Source organism: Zingiber officinale, chromosome 4A (assembly GCF_018446385.1).
Source record: "Zingiber officinale cultivar Zhangliang chromosome 4A, Zo_v1.1, whole genome shotgun sequence".
NCBI classification, from domain to species: Eukaryota; Viridiplantae; Streptophyta; class Magnoliopsida; order Zingiberales; family Zingiberaceae; genus Zingiber; species Zingiber officinale.
The window spans coordinates 134,440,247-134,459,625 of record NC_055992.1 but is presented as its reverse complement, the minus strand read 5'-3'; the positions used below and the strand labels follow the sequence as shown (position 1 = coordinate 134,459,625).

The 19,379-nt window shown below is 43.7% G+C and overlaps 1 protein-coding gene across 4 annotated transcripts; it reads left to right on the top strand.

Annotated features, from left to right (window-relative positions):
* Nucleotides 1-988: 988 nt before the first annotated feature.
* LOC121971345 (ultraviolet-B receptor UVR8-like) lies at nucleotides 989-14,577 on the top strand. Of its 4 annotated transcripts, none has more exons than XM_042522574.1 (9): nucleotides 989-1,175; nucleotides 8,147-8,402; nucleotides 9,569-9,742; nucleotides 9,822-9,869; nucleotides 10,787-10,859; nucleotides 11,168-11,339; nucleotides 12,954-13,385; nucleotides 13,478-13,669; nucleotides 14,423-14,577. In XM_042522574.1, exons 2-9 carry the CDS (start codon nucleotides 8,382-8,384, stop codon nucleotides 14,478-14,480), a joined length of 1,170 nt encoding a protein of 389 aa, XP_042378508.1. In that variant the 5' UTR covers nucleotides 989-1,175; nucleotides 8,147-8,381; the 3' UTR covers nucleotides 14,481-14,577. The 4 variants fall into 4 exon arrangements, with proteins under 4 accessions (XP_042378508.1, XP_042378507.1, XP_042378505.1 ...); XM_042522573.1 differs by having other exon boundaries at nucleotides 992-1,175; nucleotides 9,549-9,742; nucleotides 13,478-13,632; XM_042522571.1 differs by having other exon boundaries at nucleotides 996-1,175; nucleotides 9,549-9,742.
* The last annotated feature ends 4,802 nt before the right edge of the window (nucleotides 14,578-19,379 follow it).

Below are 19,379 nucleotides of genomic sequence, written 5' to 3'. Positions count from 1 at the left end.
CTACAGGATCAGATGTGTAACATTGTAACAGTTCCATTTCAGAGATATTCACATTTCTCACAATCAGTTTGAATCCTCAATCAGAATACAGGTATGGGATTTATATGCGTATCAGTTTGCATTTTCGGTTTACCCTGATATGCTTTTGTTATCTTCCTCGTCAAAGTTTAGGTTTGTAGACCTTGCCAACTGTTGAATCTCATTGCTTGTAAACTGGGTTTGGTTGGCGAACTGATTCATCTGCTGGTTTTGATACTCAACCTGTTCTTATTCGATCAAGTAGCAGAGAAGTAGTGAATGGTTTAGAATGTTGCTAAAGTTAGGGCATCTCGTTAATGGTATGTTTGGACTACTTCAAAATCAGTTCGACTGATCTTATGTTAGGTGATCCAGTAAAGCGAACCAAAAGATAACATTAAATGTAGTTTCCGAACATTAGCAAATCTGAGATGTTTTTGTTATCTTCGCTTTCAAAGTCTATGCTCAAGATCTTGCCAACTCTTAACTCTCATTGCTTGTAAATTGGATTTGGTTGGCGATCCAATTCAACAATTGACTTTACGACTCAACCTGTTCTTATTCGATCGAGTAGGAAGGATGTAGATAAAAGTTTTATAATTTTGCTAATCTTTCATACCTCATAATAGAATGTTCAAGCAAGTTAAACTCGCTCAATTCACTTTGCTTATTTATGTACAACTTGCATACAAAAATAATTATAAATCAATTCCCTATGTGTAAGTAAATATGCATGACATTAAAAAAAACAATGGCAAATAATAACAATAATTTATATTAATTAATTTAATTATTTAAAGGACGTGTTTTTGTTGGTCATGTTTTTTTTATGACAAGGGCACGTGAGGTCCGTTTACATCTTGCCTTCTTTAACACGTGACGTTGGTCAAAGCGATCTCTCCCCTTCCGTGAAAATATTCTCTCTCATAAAACTACCCATTCCCAACGTATGCCCACGACCTTCCATGTGGGGCACCAATGGCGTCCTATATAACCCCTTTCACGTACCCCATTTCTATTTACTGCGTGATCTGGAATCTTCTTCCCTCGGGAAGGTCATAGGAATCTCTCTGCCTCTCAGGTGATTTCTCCAGATCGCCTCCTCTCCCCACGTCTCCGATCCGATCGCAGAGGGACTGATTCGGCTTGCTGCCCAGGTAACAGAAGCATCCCATTGATTTTTCCTACGTTGGTTAATCCTTGGTTCTATCATTTCGATTTGATCGATTGTATCGTTGTCTGTGGTCTGGATCTGAGAATTCCTTCATGTCGTTTGTGAAGATTTAATTGTTGTCGTCGTCTTCTAGGATGAAGTTGTGAAGGCGAGGACGCGCCTCATTCTGTCCTTGACCCGTCGGATTTATTCGTGATTTTGAACGAATTAACACCTTTTTTTTTTGTATTTTGTTTCCAGCTTAGGGATGTTGATCCTGTCCGAACCAGGGGTCAACGAACGTTGGGGACGTGGCGCTCCCTGCTAGATCCTCGAGTGCTCCGGCGAACCTGCAACAGAACCGAGCCGGGGGGGTGTCCCGGCGACGGCCCTCCGACGCTCAAGTCAGGTGAGGAATGGATGAAGAAAGTGGCTGCAGAATAAAGACTTGTGTACCTCCGGTGAAGAAATGGAGACCTTATATAGACCTCCCGAAGAAGCCTGAGCGCGCCAATCGAAGCAACCACCTGCCTTTGACCTTGCCCAGGTATGGGTCTGTTAGAAGGGCCATGCCTAGATATGGATCTGTCAGGAAGATGTTCATGAGGCCATACTGCTACTGTATCAACCTTGCCATGATGTGACGGCAAGATCCTCCCTTGTGCGATCTTGTGTACGGCCTAATCATCAGACATGCTTCTGCTGATGTCCCATATCCCGAGCCGAGCGCATAGGCCGCTCGGCCACATTTGTTCCCTCGCCCTTATCTTGGCCGAACGGACGACCCGCTCGGCCCTTTGGTTCCAGCCGAGCAGCTCCCGCTCGGCCCTTCGATTCTCCTGCCTTGGCGTCGGAAACCCAAGCCCCTGGATGGGTTATCTCTAGCTCCGCTCGGACCTACTCAGCTGCTCGGCGTAGCCATTAACCGCTTAGTCAGCCCTTCATCGGTCATCAAGCTGAGACCCTTCAGGAAATGGGTCCCCCATTCTTACCGCCGGATCACTTGCCTTCCCTTCAAGTCTAGTTGAAGGAGGCAGTGAGTCCGACTGACTGGACTATATGTGTCCGAGCGGGCGGTCGCCGCCTTTCCGTAGCTTATAATATCCCTGGGGCCGTTCGGCCCTTCCGCCAAACTCAGCCGTTCGGCTCTTCATTTCGGTTGTCTTGTCGCTTAATGTGGATATTTGCTTGTCTAGATCTTCTCGAAAATCATGCAAATCCTCTCCATTAAGTCGGAGCATGCGCGGTATGGGCGCATTAATTGCACTCGGTGACAGGGCGCCACGTGTCGACCATTGTGTGACGGCGGCGTCACTCACGATGGGACGCCCCCGTTTGAAATGGACGGCCCGAGGGCGTCCTCGTTTCTCGTGACCTAGATCGGACGGCGGAGGCTGGCCGTCCTCGGCCGTATAAAGCCTCCTTCCCTTTTTTGGCCGCATATTAGCTCGCGCGTTGCCTTCTGCCTCGTTCTGTTGCTGCGGTCTCCGGCGATCTAGTGTCTGTTTTTAGGCGGCGATCATCTCATCGGTGATTCTTTCCACCCGTTTCCTTCCCAGTGAGTCTTCTTCCTTCACTTACTAGATCTTCTCTGCTCATTTCGCCCCTTTCGTTTCCCTTCCTTCGATTTCTTGCCATTCTTTCGCTTCTCCGAGATGGCAAGCTCCTCTGCACCCGCTGTTGGTGTTCATGGCCCTTGGTACCTGACCATGGAGAGTCGATTTGATGAGGAGGGTGCTCGGCGTCTTGTTCGGACGTATGGAATTCCCGATAACTATGAAATAGTCGTAGCCGACCCGACCGACCGACCACATGACCCGCCGATCGGCACAATCTGTTTCTTTTTAGACCAATTCCAGGGTGGCCTTAGATTTCCTACCCATCCCTTTGTTTTAGAGGTTTGTAACTATTTTCGCATCCCGCTCGGCCAACTTGTGCCGAATTCCTTTAGGCTGCTGAGCGGGATGGTCGTCCTCTTCAAGCTGCACAGTATCCCTCTCGACCCTAAAATATTCCACTTCTTCTTCTACCCCAAACAATCCGAGCTGGGGACTTTTATTTTCCAAAGTAGAATAGGCTTTAAATTTTTTGACAATATGCCGACCTCCAACAAACACCGGAAGGAGTTTTTCTTTATATCCGACTTCGAGCGGCCAAGATTCGAACCAAATGGCGGATCACGCCGACTCACCGGAGCTCGGCAAGTTCGTAGCAACCTATCTTCATGCGGCGAACTGGTTGTCCGGTCAGCGATACAAGATCGATCACCTGCTGCTCAAGGGGGTGTTGTATATTTTCGGATTGTCTCCCGTTCGGGCAAATCTCTCCGTCCGCATGAGTAAGGATTCTTTACTCTCTTAGTCTTTTTTGTCTAATTGATTTTAATTTCGCATCTTGATTTTAAGGCTATTTTTGACTGAATCTGAAATTGAAGGCCGTGGAAATCGAGGCGGCCACCAAAGGAGCTCGCGGGGTCTCATCCCAGCCGCCCGGCAGATGCGGGAGGGGGGGGGGGGACAGATGCTGCCCCATCCGCTTAACAGAGGTTGAGGCGGATCCTGCTTCTCCCGCCGAGTGGGGTCCCTCAAGTCGGGATCCACCGGAAGTTCGGCAAAGCGTCAAGAGACTCGGCCTTCCGCCACAAGAGGGAGCACCACAGGTGCCGATCTCGCCCGACCGCACGCCGTCACGGATCGGGACCCCTACCGCACAGCCTTCCGGCTCTCCTCCCCGGACTCGTCGCCGTTTACGTCGGTTGGGCGAAACTTCCACCATAGGGGAGTCTTCGCAACAAGCGGCTACAACTGAAGAAGCGCCGTCCGGCCATCCGACCATCAAGACCACCCTCCGATTCCCATCGGAGGAATATTTACTGTCTGCCGATCGACCATCGAGCCCTGTTCACGAAATAACCTTGATGGGTCCGCTCGCCAAGCTTTTTGAGGACGCCTAGATTCAGGTTGCCCTCATGACGCCCAAGCAGCTCGGCGATAACAATATGCAGCAGGCCACACAGGTAAATTCATCTTTCTTCATGTGCCATGCTATTGTTTGACTCCTGATTTTATTATTTCCTTACAGCGTTGGGCTGAGCAAATCGCCACCAGCCACCGGCTGGCCGAGCTGGAGGATCTCCTGTAAAAACTCCAAGTATCAGGGGGTCCATCGGCCGAGCGGGAGAAACAAACACTCGAGGCCGAACAGAAGAAGGCTGCTGATCTGGCTGCAGAGGTGGCCCGACTCGAAGACTTGGTGAAGAAGCGGGACGGGGACGTGAAACGCGCCAGTGGCCGGAAGAGGCGGGCGATTGCTAATCTGGACAAAATGAAAGTCGAAGTCCGGGCCCTAGATCAGCAGTCTAAGAAGCTAGAGGCCGAGCTGAATGCCGAGCGGGAGATCCGTTCGGCCGAACACACAAAAGCTGCGATGGACTTGAAGGCAGTCCAAGATTCCCTAATTGCCTCCCGGGCGGTGCTTAAAAGGTATAAGGAGGGAGAGCCGAGTCGCTTAGCAGCGGCGCGCCAAGAATATCTCCACTCGGAGCGGTTCGGCGCGAAATTCGGCGACAATGTCTCTTCTACATTCGCCGAAGCGGTCAAGGTCACCCTGGCGTACCTGAAGAAGGGTGGTCACCTTCCCGAGGGAATGCATATTCCCGCCTCCGACCTGGCGGCCATGATTGATGACATCCCGGACGCCTTTTTTAATTTTGAAGACCCGGAGTGAGGCGAGTTCTTTCAAGTGCTTTTTGTATTTCATCCGCTCGGCGGATGCAAAAACTTTATTGTACGTGCCGTTCGGCTCCCTTATGCGCCTTGTATTTTTTGTTTGCCTTTCATTGCCCCTTTTTAATGCGTTGTTGCTCATTCGTATAATCTGTTGGGCTCCCCGGGTTTCCTACTAAACGACCGATCGGGTTAATCAATTGACTCGCTTCCTCAAAATCACTTAGCGCTTAACCATATTGTTTGCACTTAGCGCTTAACCATACTGCTTGCATTCAGTGCACGCGAAGTATTGGCAAACCGACGGCCGACCGGCATTAATCAATCTGGTACTTGTGAACGATCATGAGCTCGTCGGCGTGGATGTTTATAGTCGATCGGCGCGGCTCTCGATCTTTAACGACGGTGCTCGTCGGCGCGGATGTTTATAGCCGGTCGGCGCGGCTCTCGATCTTTAACGACGGTGCTCGTCGGCGCGGATGTTTATAGCCGGTCGGCGCGGCTCTCGATCTTTAACGACGGTGCTCGTCGGCGCGGTTATTTATAGCCGATCGGCGCGGCTCTCGATCTTTAACGACGGTGCTCGTCGGCGCGGATGTTTATAGCCGGTCGGCGCGGCTCTCGATCTTTAACGACGGTGCTCGTCGGCGCGGATGTTTATAGCCGGTCGGCGCGGCTCTCGATCTTTAACGACGGTGCTCGTCGGCGCGGATGTTTAAAGCCGATCGGCGCGGCTCTCGATCTTTAACGACGGTGCTCGTCGGCGCGATTATTTATAGCCGGTCGGCGCGGCTCTCGATCTTTAACGACGGCACTCGTCGGCGCGGATGTTTATAGCCGATCGGCGCGGCTCTCGATTTTTAACGACGGTGCTCGTCGGCGCGTTTATTTATAGCCGGTCGGCGCGGCTCTACGGTTTAACGTCTGGGCTAGACGGCGCGGTTATTTATAGCCGGTCGGCGCGGCTCTCGATTTTTAACGACGGGGCTCGTCGGCCTTTAAGGCTAACTCCTTACCAGGTCGAGCGACCTTGGCCTTCCTTTCAGCAGAGAATACTCAATGTGCTTTCATCTTTCTACTTCCTGCATCGCAAGTACCTCCGACCGGACGGTACGGGGCCTTCGTTCCTCGAGCGCTTGACTCGACCCATTTACCACCGGCCGAGCGGCGCGGGGCCTTCGTTCGGAAAATTACGATGAATTCTACGCCCGAAAGAAATTATATCTGAAAAACTAACCTGCCGATCATCATAAGATCTAACGCAATTTCTCAACTCCCGAATACCCGTGGAGTGAGGTGGATACAATGTACTTCGTCGAAATTTATCAAGGCCCGGAGGATGGCGAAACTTCCCGGTCGGTCCTCCATGGCCGCTCGGCCTACCAGAGGTGGTGGCGGCCTGCTGCTTTATCCTTTTACTTGAGCCTTCTGCTCCCATTGCTCCACGAGCCTTCGTTATCGAGCGCCTGGCTCGGATACTATACCTCCAGCCGAACGGCTCGAGGCCTTCTTCATCGAGCCAAGAGCGCTTGGCTCGTATCTTATACACCATAAAGATAGGCCGCTTGGCCAATAATTCCAATTGCGCACATTATAACATTTCGCCTTCTACATTTCAAATATACAACCAAACAGAAAATATACAGCACATATCTCTCGCCCTGCCCCGGACAGGCTAGAGATAATTTGTGCTTCACGGTGGATCCAAGTGCCAATCCCTCTTCATCCGCTCGGCGGCTCGTCCACCCAACTTCCTCGTATGCGGTCGATTCATCGCCTGACATCAAACTCCCGCTCTTGAGGTTCCAGAAGGAGGGGCTTGCTATAAGTCGAATTCGGGAGATAAAGTATCTGCTTTTGAGGGAAATGGAACTGTGGCAGTCGGTGCTTCCGCTCGGGAGGATTTTGCCCTTCCTATGATCCCGCACGGGAGGCTCATCAGATGAAGATCCTTGCCCCCCGTGAGCGGGCGCGATTTCTGGGGGAGTACGGAAGAGTGCCTGAGGGAACCCTCCTGTTGAAACATATTCCGGGCGGTCTGCTTGCGCCGCCCGGCCTGCTGAAGCCGAGGTTTGCTGTTGCGCTCGCTCAGCCTGTGCTTTCTCCTTTTGCTGCGCCACTATCTTGGCTGCCCTCGCCTCGACTATGGCGTCCAACTCTTCTTGTGAGAGTGCCACGGTATGTATTCTTCCAGCCTCGCCCATCGTTCCCTTTCGGATACAGGTGCGTTCCCACAGACGGCGCCAATTTGATCCTGTCCGAACCAGGGGTCAACGAACGCTGGGGACGTGGCGCTCCCTGCTAGATCCTCGAGTGCTCCGGCGAACCTGCAACAGAACCGAGCCGGGGGGTGTCCCGGCGACGGCCCTCCGACGCTCAAGTCAGGCGAGGAATGGATGAAGAAAGTGGCTGCAGAATAAAGACTTGTGTACCTCCGGTGAAGAAATGGAGACCTTATATAGACCTCCCGAAGAAGCCTGAGCGCGCCAATCGAAGCAACCACCTGCCTTTGACCTTGCCCAGGTATGGGTCTGTTAGAAGGGTCATGCCTAGATATGGATCTGTCAGGAAGATGTTCATGAGGCCATACTGCTACTGTATCAACCTTGCCATGATGTGACGGCAATATCCTCCCTTGTGCGATTTTGTGTACGGCCTAATCATCAGACATGCTTCTGCTGATGTCCCATATCCCGAGCCGAGCGCATAGGCCGCTCGGCCACATTTGTTCCCTCGCCCTTATCTTGGCCGAACGGACGGCCCGCTCGGCCCTTTGGTTCCAGCCGAGCAGCTCCCGCTCGGCCCTTCGATTCTCCTACCTTGGCGTTGGAAACCCAAGCCCCTGGATGGGTTATCTCTAGCTCCGCTCGGACCTACTCAGCTGCTCGGCGTAGCCATTAACCGCTTAGTCAGCCCTTCATCGGTCATCAAGCTGAGACCCTTCAGGAAATGGGTCCCCCATTCTTACCGCCGGATCAGATGTTTTGAAGATGCTCTTTTGCTCGAAGTTTTGATGAGTTAGGTTAGCCCAATGGAAATTGAAGTTTTATTTATTTATTTTTTTTTTGGTGTTGGAGATTAATGGTAAAAATTTGTTTAGTCGTTTTGATAATAGTTTACGTCTCATTGAAATTAAAGTTGGAATTTTTTTTCCATCCATTTCTGGCTTTTCTGCTGGTATTCTAATTTGGTTTCGATTTGCGTATTTCTCTATCATTTCCTGTACGCTTAGATCTTTAATCTCGCTCAGGCAATGGAGATTGATGAAATACTTTGTGATGTTCGAGCTGTCAATCTCCCGACGAAGAGTGCAATATATCTTTGGGGTTACAACCATAGTGGGCAGACTGCTAGGGAGGGTAAAGAAAGCCACCTGAGGATTCCAAAGAGTCTTCCTTCCAAGCTCTTTGATCGTGCTGGAGGAGAGAACCTCAGATGGTTGGATATTGCTTGTGGCAGAGAACACACTGCAGCAGTGGCCTCGGATGGATCTCTATTCACATGGGGTTGTTTTCTTTTATCCCCAGACTTTCGTTTATGATATCTCATTGTTTTTGTAATTGAATTACATTTTTGCAACACTTTGGTTTTGGATACGAATAACTTAAAATGCGAAATGCACCAAATTTTAATTTGCGTGATGATGGTCAATATACCAAACAGTGGGCATGTGTTATAGTTGCACATCTTATCCTGAATGTTTTATTTAATTTTTCCCTAATCAATCATGTATCAGAGAAATAAGTTTATACAAATTCAGTATACCTTAATCATAACATTCATAAGAATGACTATCATGGCAAACTATGTGGCCTGAATGATACAATTTGTCTTGTATTGTCAAGATGGGTGTTTATCAAAGTTATTATGAATGTAGGAGATAAGGGGGAAAAAAAAAAGTGGAACGACTAAGAGGGAGAAGAGAGAATGGAAAAGGGCAAAGGACTATACTCATTGCTCCAGTAAAATCACACATCCCAAGTCTTGTTTAGTTATTGTCATTTCTTCTTGCTTGTTTCAGCTCTTGGAATGACATAATGTCTTTGCACACTAACTTTTGACTTGCTTCTTACTTGTTTGATAACTGCTCCTCACTGTTGTGCATTCTTCTGAAGGAATCCAATCTCACTCAAGTTAGAAAGGAATTGAGTTTAATAACGTTAAGTTAAACACCTAAAAATAAACTACAAGGAGTTGGCAAATCCTCCTGATGGAAATGTCATGGATTAAGTATTACTCATAATAGAAGAGTGATTAAAAAAACATAAACCAGATATGCTACACAAGAATGATGTGGTTGTAAATTTGGTTTATACAGTCCATAATGATGTTGGTGTTGGTCCTTGTATTATGATTAATATCCTATGAGTTTGTGTTGTTGCTAGGTGATCAATAATCTTCCTCACAAATTGTCATATTTGTGCTTACTTATATGGATATATAACTACAGTGACTATTGCTGAACATTGAACTGGCAAATTTGTGACATGAGTATCACCTTGTTTTCCTTGGATTTGATTTTTTTCCTTGAGATATTCATGGAAGAAATGAGGACTAACTTCAAGGTGGTGTTTGCATGTTGTGATAATTTAACTTCAAATAAGAGTTTTTCTTCAGATGAAATTACTAGCCTGTTTTTTTGCTTCAAAAAGGTGCTAATGATTTTGGCCAGTTGGGAGATGGAACTGAGGAGAGAAGCAAGCATCCCAAGAAGGTTACGTCATTGAAGACAGAATATGTGAAATCTGTGTCCTGTGGAGCACATTGCACAGCTGCTGTTGCAGAACCTCGAGAGAATGATGGTACAATATCCACAAGCAGGCTTTGGATCTGGGGACAAAATCAAGTAATATGTCTATAGATTATCTGCTCTTTTGTGATGCCCATTTTCATCTTTAACAACTTTTTTTTGGTGCTTTCCTCAGGGGTCAAACCTTCCTCGTTTATTTTGGGGCGCCTTTCCTCCAAACACGGTACTTAAATACCTTTGATTTTCGTATGGATGATGATGCAAAAATTTATTAATATACTGTGTTACTTATCATCTTAGGAAAAGGTTAATGTTCCTCTCTCTGGATATGCAAGTTCATTTTATGTATATCCATCTTTCTAACCTTGTGGAGCTTCATGGAAGCGGACACATCAGTTTGACATGGAAATATGAACAATTATAAATGTAATACTTGTAATACTGATGGTGTTAACTCCCTCAAATAAATAGTGATGAAGCAGAGAGTATGAAGTTGGAGGTCTTGCTTTTGTACTCAGTGTAGGGAGTTGTATCTATACGCTTAATATGAAGCTCCTGGGGTGAACAAAAAAGAAGTCCGGTAAGAGCTTTTTCGAGATGCTGGATTGCCCTTTACATAACCCATACAAATTTCTGACCACATTCAAAATCCTTTGTTTTTGACATACCAATCAAATACAACGTCTGTGAGTATTAATTTCTGTCAGTGCTATGTTGAGTGGTAAGTACTGTTTTGATGTTTCTAGTCTGCATCAGTGCATTCTGAAAATATTTAAAAATCCGCCGAGTAGTAATGTCATTTGAAGTTAGATTCTTTTTATGGTTCCAATGGATCATGTTCAGAATTTTGGTTCTGTAAATTGATTTAAGATATTATTCTCTCTGCTATGATGGTTTGTAGATCATGATTTTCAGCATTTCTAGTTTATATGTACTTAACTTCTTTCATCTGTCATCTGTACTTGATTGCATGCAGCATTTAAATCAAAATTAGTGATTAAGGATGGATGCTATGGAAGCTTGTAGTTGATGCATGTTTGAAATACAAATGTGTGTATTTGCTGTCTGGTTTCCTTTTTAGGTTTTTTATATGAATAAGTTTTACTCTTTATATATTTTTGATTGTATTTTCTTCCATAGGTCATATGCCAAATTTCCTGTGGAGCAGTTCATGTGGTCGCTCTCTCTGAGAATGGCTTACTTCAATCATGGGGTACTTATTCAACACTTGTAAAGCTTTTTAAACTTTGTTATATTTGAATGGTCAAGTTGTTTCTCTGCCTCGCTAAAGATTGTGTTGTGGCTGATGATGTGAAATTTGTAACAAATATCTTATACGAAGCACAGATGGCTTATCCATGTCTAAAAACAGAAAAAGAACAACTAAATAAGAGAGAGAGCGTGAGAGCGAGAGTGAGGAAGAGTATAAAACTTGAGTTGTGTCAGAGAAAACCAATGCATGTCTTTTGGAATCTCTGACCAGGTATTAACTCAATGCATGTTACTCTTCTGATAAACCAGGCTACAATGACTATGGCCAGCTTGGCAGGGGTGTTACCTCTGAAGGATTACAGGGAGCTTGGGTATTGATGGCCTATGCCAAGTTCCTAGATGAACCACCTGAGCTTGTGAAAATCGGGCAAGTCGCATGCGGGGAGTACCACACGGCAGCAATATCAGAAGATGGTGACGTGTAAGTGTATCTGACAGGGCCTTGGCTATCAGAGATATACTGTGCAATTTGACTAATTTTAGTAATTTCTCACATGAGACAACTAGAATCTTGGACATTAAAATGCTTACTGCATACAAGAATACCTAGTTGGAAGAGGGAGCCTTTTTAACTTATTGGAAGATGAGAGGAATCTTAGGAATACCTCAAAGGCACTGCCTCTTCCATATCTTATTTTTGTAAGATCATTTCTGTATCCTTGATCTTAATCGTTCTGTTGTTTTCCATGCTTAAAATAACTTTTGATTTTTCATGTCATAATTATAATAAGCGATATAAAGATCTAAACGTTGGTGTATACCCATACTAATGTATCATTTTTTTAATATTGGCTCACTTCTTTTTTTCTAGCTACATATTTTGCTGGTGGTATGTATAATGTTTTGTGGTGCATAAATGAATATTTATCATGCAAAATATTGCATCTTTAATTTCTCTCTCTCTTAATTTGTGCTTTTATAGTGATTCCATTTTTATCAGGTCTTCCTAAGAATAAAACATCATCTTTAAATCTACTACTGCTAGGAACATTCCCCTGATTTTATTTTTTCTCAAGTAACTTACTAATCTTTAAGGGTTCAAGCTTTAGAAAGGGTATCATGTAGACTATGAGAGCAATACGAAAAATAATAAAACAAGTGATCCTACAGCTACAAATGTTAAAAATGATTGAACCTGTCGACATGGTATCTATTTTACTTTATAATAAGATCCCAATTATACGCATGATAATCTTTGACGAATTCAATAATATATTCTGGTGGTGCTCTATCCTTTGCAGGAATATTGAGGGGAAAAAAATATAGAAGCAAAATATTTAGTAGTTGGGATTTCAGACTAACACAAACTTGTTAATGTTTGAGGCTGTTCTTATGAGAAATATTGTTTTGACAATTATTTTGCCTTCAGCCCTGTTTTTCAGTACATTTGAATGCTTGATTAGAACACTTTCTTCCATATGTTGTTGTGGAATTTATACTTCTGATGCTACATAAATTTGAGCAGAAGCTGTGTTCCGTATGCAGAATTTATTAAAATAGGTACTTAGTATGATACTTTTGACCTGTGCTAACAGCAGATTTTTCTATATGTTGCGCCCGGCTTTGGTTTACATTTTAGTCATCTTAAATCTTTGTTTGAGGATATATATGGGATATCCCACCTGAATGATTCTGATTCCAAGGCCAATTGCAAAACCATTGAGATCCTTACTAATCGTTCCAGTTGGCTCATTCAAGGCACTTAACCTTGTATGATTCATGATCCAGTCGACTTGAGCTAATGTTGAATCCCTCCAAAACTGATAACAAGCTTTAGCTACCATCCTGCTTTGTGCATGGGTCGTTTCTGAACTGAATATTTCTGTTGTGGCAGTAGCATAATCATAACTCAGTGATTAGTTACTCTGAGATAATCTTTCTCTCGATCTTTCAGATTGTTTTTTTTTGTAAATACTTCTATTATTTTCTTACTTTTACATAGTGCATGTTCTCTTTATTTGAAAATATAGACTTTAAATTGATCAAAAGATGTTAATTGTAGACGGGTGTCCTACAACTGATGGTGGTTGTTCAGGTACACTTGGGGTCTTGGAAGCATGGGCCAGCTTGGCCATTGCTCACTGCAGAGTGGTGACAAAGAACTGCTTCCAAGGCGAGTAGTCGCTCTCGATGGTCTGTCAGTAAAGGATGTTGCATGCGGCGGAGTTCATACTTGTGCTCTAACCACCAAGGGAGCTCTGTACACCTGGGGAGGCGGTCAGGCAGGGCAGCTTGGACTGGGTCCTCAGAATGCTCACTTTTCATGTGTTCCTGATGCATCCAATATGATGCTTCGCAATCTTCCCGTCCTCGTTCTCCCCGACAGTGTGCAGCTTGTTACCTGTGGTCATTCGCACACACTGGTGTCCATGAGAGATGGAAGAATATATGGATGGGGCTATAACAGTTACGGTCAGGCAGCGAATCACAAGTCTTCATACACCTGGTTTCCTTCTCCGGTCGACTGGTGGGTTAGTTCATGGAAGTTATGATCCTTTTCCTCTTTCTTGTATTGATCACTAACTGTTGCTGCTCTCAAATCTCAATCTATGTCTCAAGGTGTGTTGGGGAAGTCCAAAGGCTGGCAGCTGGCGGTGGGCATTCTGCTGTTTTAACTGCTGCTCATACCCTGAAAGAGCTGTGCGAGTTCAGGCTCGCTGAAAGCGTGAACCTATCGAATTGCTTTATGATTGCTGATGCTGCATCTCGAACAGGTGCTGATTCGTTAGCGCATCTGTGTGAAAGATACTGGTAGAGTTGAACTCCATAACTTTTCTTTCAACTATTATCTTCCAAAAAGTTTCGCCTTGCAAACCTTTTCCACTTCACCCCCTAGAATTCAGTAAATTTTACCTCCTAAATTGAGTTGAATAAATTATAGGGAAAGTTCACTCCCCCCTGTAATTTTACATTATTTTTTTCTTAATGCACCTAGGCTTTCAAAATGGAAAAAATGCTCTTCAAACTCTCATCATTTTGCTTAGGGACGGATCAAGAATCAGAATGGGAGGATGCTTGACAACAAATTATTAAGGAGGTGGGTTGCGCTTTGGTGTGCAAGGAGTGGGCATTAGTCGACTAATTAGAAAAACTTATATAGGTAATATAAAAAAATTGGCGGGTTGGGTTAGAGTCCAAGACATCCCTGTTTAAGATCCGTCTTTTATCTGTCTAGAGACGGATTCAGGAATTAGAATTGGAAGAGGCTTGACAACAAATTATTAAGGAGTTGGGTTGGGTTTTTGTGAAAGGGGTGAGTTTTAGCGGGCTAAGTAAAAAACTTATATAGGTAATAAAAAATTGGGCTGGTTTAGAATCCAGGACAACCCTAATTAAGATCCGTCTCTGATTTGCCATGGTTCATCTAACTATAAGTTGGTCGAGTGAAGTCATGATTCTAAAACTCACCCACAGAAATTTGGTTCATTAAGCGTTGGAAAGAATTAAAGTTAATGTGGCTGGCTCATGAATAGATTGCTGGTTTGGTGTTTTGTTTTTTTGTAGGGAACATTTGCTTGAGCAGGCCAATTTGGAGAATGAAGAGGAAGAAGACAACACGTAATGTAACACTCATTCTTTCTGCTGCTAATTAATTAATATTTTTAGTAATGTAAAACATAAAACCATTTTTCCCTTTAAAAATGGACCATTTTGTATTATGCATCCTTAAACTCTCTGAAAAAGGGAAGGGAAAAAAAAAACAATGGCCAACTAATACATTAGGAGTGTATTTAATCATGACTGATTATATTCTGTTGCTCATATCAATCTAAAATTATATAGAATAATATAAAATATGATAGTTTTACATGGTTCTCTCTTGACTCTTGAGTTGTCCCCGAGGTCATGGTGCCACGGTAGGACATCCAGGTTGTCTCCCAGGTACCCACGGTTCGAACTCCAGCTACGGCGTATTTGTAAGAATTTTTCCTCTAAATGGAGGGTGTAATCAAAGGATGCTGGACTTCTGGGTTGGCCGTTGCGTGCGCTTCCCGATTTATCTTGGTGGTTGGTAGAAAATTTCCGTGGGATCGGGTCGATCATCCAGAGATAATCAATGAGGTTAACTGGAATTATGAATTTTTTTTTTCTTTTGACTCTTGAGTTAAGATTAACTGGGATTATTATTTTTTATTTTATTTTATTATTATTATTTTTTTTTTTTTTTTGACTCTTGAGTTAAGATGATAATGTTGTCCGCCTTGAAAAAATATATATGTATAGTTTTGTTGTTTGTTTCGTGAGTGTTTTTTTGGTGCTCGATGGTTCTTGGGTTGTTTAGCAAATTTCACCTTTTTCACAAATAAAATTATCAGTATTTTTAAAGTTTAAAGGAAAAAAGGGAAAGTAAAATAACGAGAGGGGAGAGAAAGGAAAAAGAGAGAGAGAATGGGTGACTTTTGTTCTTAAAAAACAAAAAATTGAAATCTTTCACTCTAGCGCCGTCCCATATTATTAGGAGTAAGTAAATCAAATATCCATTAGGTTTTTATTTCTATGTGGAAAGGTTTTTTATGATTTTTGTCAATTCTATTGCTCTTGACTTTGTAACGTTGCAAGAAAATTTGTATCGTTCGATTTTGAATGGATAAAATATATTTAAAAAAGTGATTTTCAAATGATTTTTTAATCTTATTTTATAGTGGGTAGATAAAAGAAAAGATATGCAATAGATTGTTTCTCGTGCATATAAATCAGTTTATCTCCTAAAATTATGATGTTTGTTTCATTTCATATCCATTTAACTTTGTGTTTAATTAAATTAGCAAATTTAAGTCGGATTCTCATGTATTTAAGTGTTAATGTATTATGTTTGTGTAAAGTTTAGATGGTAAAACAAGTTGCTGAAGCACATCTAGTTCAAACCGTGTTCGGAAAAATATGAATAAACAACCCATTGCCATTCATTTCCACTGGATTTAGTATTTTTTTTTTTCCATTTTAATTTTAAATTATTCTTGTCAAATCGTATAAACTTCTTCGAATTGTATATTAAAAGTGAAATGAAATGGATTTTAATCAGGTATGACAAAATGATGTTTTTAAAACGAAAATTATGAAAGACCAACAGTAAATTACCCTAATATCCTTAATAGTAAATTCAACTTCCCCCTAATTCCGATGTTAGAAAAATTTTATTCCCACCCTCTAGATGTATTTTTTTTTTATTTAACATTTTAATACACACTAATTTATCTAATTATCTTTTTTTAATTAACAAGTCTAAAATAAGATAATTTTTTTAAAATTTAATATCATTTAATTAGAGTCTAATATATTATCTTTAATCGACTAACAATCGATTGACACTCAATCTATTTGTTGTGAAAGACCAGATGTCCTTGTTATTTTTTATAGGTACAAAAAAGTTTAAAATAAAGTATAATTTCTTATAAATTTAGTATTATTTAATTAGAATTGTGTATAATTTTTATCTATTTGAGCATGATTTTTTATTGTAACGTTACAACCCCTCGGCCCCTTGGGCGGCCCAACTGACGACTAATTTGGCGGCCCTTTGGCGGTTCCTTGGGCGGCTCAACTTGCGGCCCAACTTGGTGACCCCTTATGTCGTCGACCGACGACCCTCGGCCGTGCCGTTACACACAAGGTCTTTCCACCCCTGTCCAGTGGATTTTTGCCTTCCCCAGGATTCGAACTCTAGACCTCCAGAATAAGTACTAGAGTTTATGAATCCTGATAGCCAAGTGAGTACGACCCGAACCCTCGGCCCCTTGGGCGGCCACAATGGCGGCCCAACTATTAGCCCCTTGGCGGCCCATTGGGCGGCTACACTGGCAGCCCAACTGGCGACCCCATATGTCGTCGACCGACGACCCTCGGGCATGTGTCATTACTCACAAGGTCTTCCCACCCCTGGCCAGTGGATTTTTGCCTTCCCTAGGATTCGAACTCCAGACCTCCAGGTTAAGTACTAGAGTTTATGAATCCTGGTAGCCAAGTGAGTGGCATTCACTTGGCTACCAGGATTCATAAACTCTAGTACTTATCCTGGATGTCACGCCCCAGAGGAGTCCCCGTCCGAAGAAATTTCGGCAGCATCTCCCCTGTACGGCGGACAATCTGAAACTTTCTACATATCTTCATACCTCAGCCACATGCGGCTGGAATAATAACAATAAATAAAACACAACCACACAAACATCCACGCAGTTATATATAATCAAACAAAGCAGTAATACTCTGACTCGAAAACCACCCTACTCAACTACACTCGTAAAACTCAAATCCGACGAAACTCACCTCTTATGCCGACCCGGCAGACATGTAGTAGAATAAGACCAAATAAAATCCATCGACATCACAATAATAAATATAACGTCCAAGTATCAAACAAATCAAGTCTAAACATAGACAAACGAGAAGAAAACTCAAAAGTCAATCAATCCTCGAGGTCTGCAGGGGATCTAGCACTACGTGTAGTGGGGACTAGCGACTGGAACTCCCTCCTGACAGCATCAACCTGAAAATAACAACAATGGAGGCGGGGTGAGTCCAACACTTAGCAGGTACAGTTGATATGCAAAGTAAAGAAATAACACCTAGCACTAATCATGCGTACAGTCTCCTGATAAAAATAAAGATAAATACAAACCGAAGTAGACAGGAGAGAATCTGTACTAACCAGGACCCGGTATAAGGACAACCGTCTGAAAGGTATAGAAGACCTGTATGCATGTCAAACATGGTATCCACACAATATGCAGCATATAAATGCAGCAAACACAAACACAAGCAATAAATGCATCATGCATATGATGTCAATGTCATGGTCACCCCTGACGCCAGTCAGCCAACTCACAACAAAAGTGGGACCGAGTGGGTAGGGCTGTGACGACCGTGCACTCTGCATCACTACCCCTGATAAGTGACCGAGTGGACGGGATGCTGTCGGAGTACACACGTACTCCTACCCCAAATCATAAATGGGGGAGCGCAATGCTCTCATCTCCCGGTACGCTATGACGGGGAGGGATCTCTAACGTGCTACACGCTGTGTCACACTACCCATGAGCAGACCAACGGAGCACCGGAAGAGCCAAACTGACGTGCTACCACGCTGTGTCACGCTACCCATGAGCATCACAACGGAGCACCGAATAGTGATGAAAACTGGCAAAGTGCTCAACAATAATGGAGCAATCTATCGCACAGCATGCGATCATGCAAATGGTGCATGTCACTAAGCATGGTAATATACTAAACCAACCTCTGGGCATATAACAATGGGCACCATAGTGAATAGATCAAATCAAGACATACTGATCAAAAAGGTATCAAACCTAGGTCCTGAACATGTGAAACATGGTTATATCACTACCCATGAGCATGATAGATCGGTACAAGATCAATACGAGATGCAATCAAACAATCAATCAAACAGGTAACATGTATTGGGCAGTGATTAACCGAAACAAATAGGAAATACAATTAATGCAACATATTATTTTCATTACTAAGCATATCAAAGACAATAAGTCAAAAGTACCCGCCTCTAATAGAAAAGTCCAGTTGGATCCAAATCGGACGTCGAGATACTCGTCTCGCGTCAAAGTCCTGAAATACCAATACACAGATATTTTATTTAGCTAAAATTCAAATGAATTGCTAAATAAAATTCTCAACACAATTTAGGGCAAAACCCTGAGTCATAATCATCAACCTACCTAATTTAACACATATAATTTAGTTACTCAACATATATTAAATAACTAAATCAAACTACTCACTCAATTAGGAAAACCCTAATTATTGATCAACCTTAACTGATAATCAATTAACTTATCCACATCAAGACCTAAATCCACAAACGTTAAACCCAAAAACCTTACCTTTCACTGATCTCCTGGTTCAATCTGTATCACCAACTCCTGCAACCATTCTAACCAACATCTATAACGAAAATAAAAACCCTAAACCTTACCTAAATTTCCAATCCCAGTGACTGCGGGTGAGAGGTTGCTTGGCTGCTGGAATTTGATCAGAGTCGAAGGTAGAATCTAGGGCACAAGTGCAGCACAGTGAGCATAGAGGAATATCTAAGCCCAAATCATAACTGAGATCAACACTCACCTTCAAGGTCACCACATAGAAACGAAATGCTCTCCAAGATTGCAGCTAGGGCAGAGGAAAGATTGGCCGGAGCTAGGGCACGGGGTGGCTGGCAGTGGCGTCGGCTCTGTCCGGTGCGGCGACGACACTCTGCAAAGGAAGAGGCGTCGGCGGTGTGGCTCAGATCCACCGCACAGTGGTCTGCGTTCGCTCTAGGGCACGGCTGGGCGGAGGGGAAGTGGGGTTCGGCTCGGTAGAGAAGAAGATGATCGGGGTGGCTCGGTGCGTCGCCGGCGGCTAGGGCACAGGGGAAGGAGATCGGCGCAAAGAAGATGAGGAGAAAAATCGACTCGGGGAGGAAGAATGAGAAGAGGAGTAGCGGCGCCGG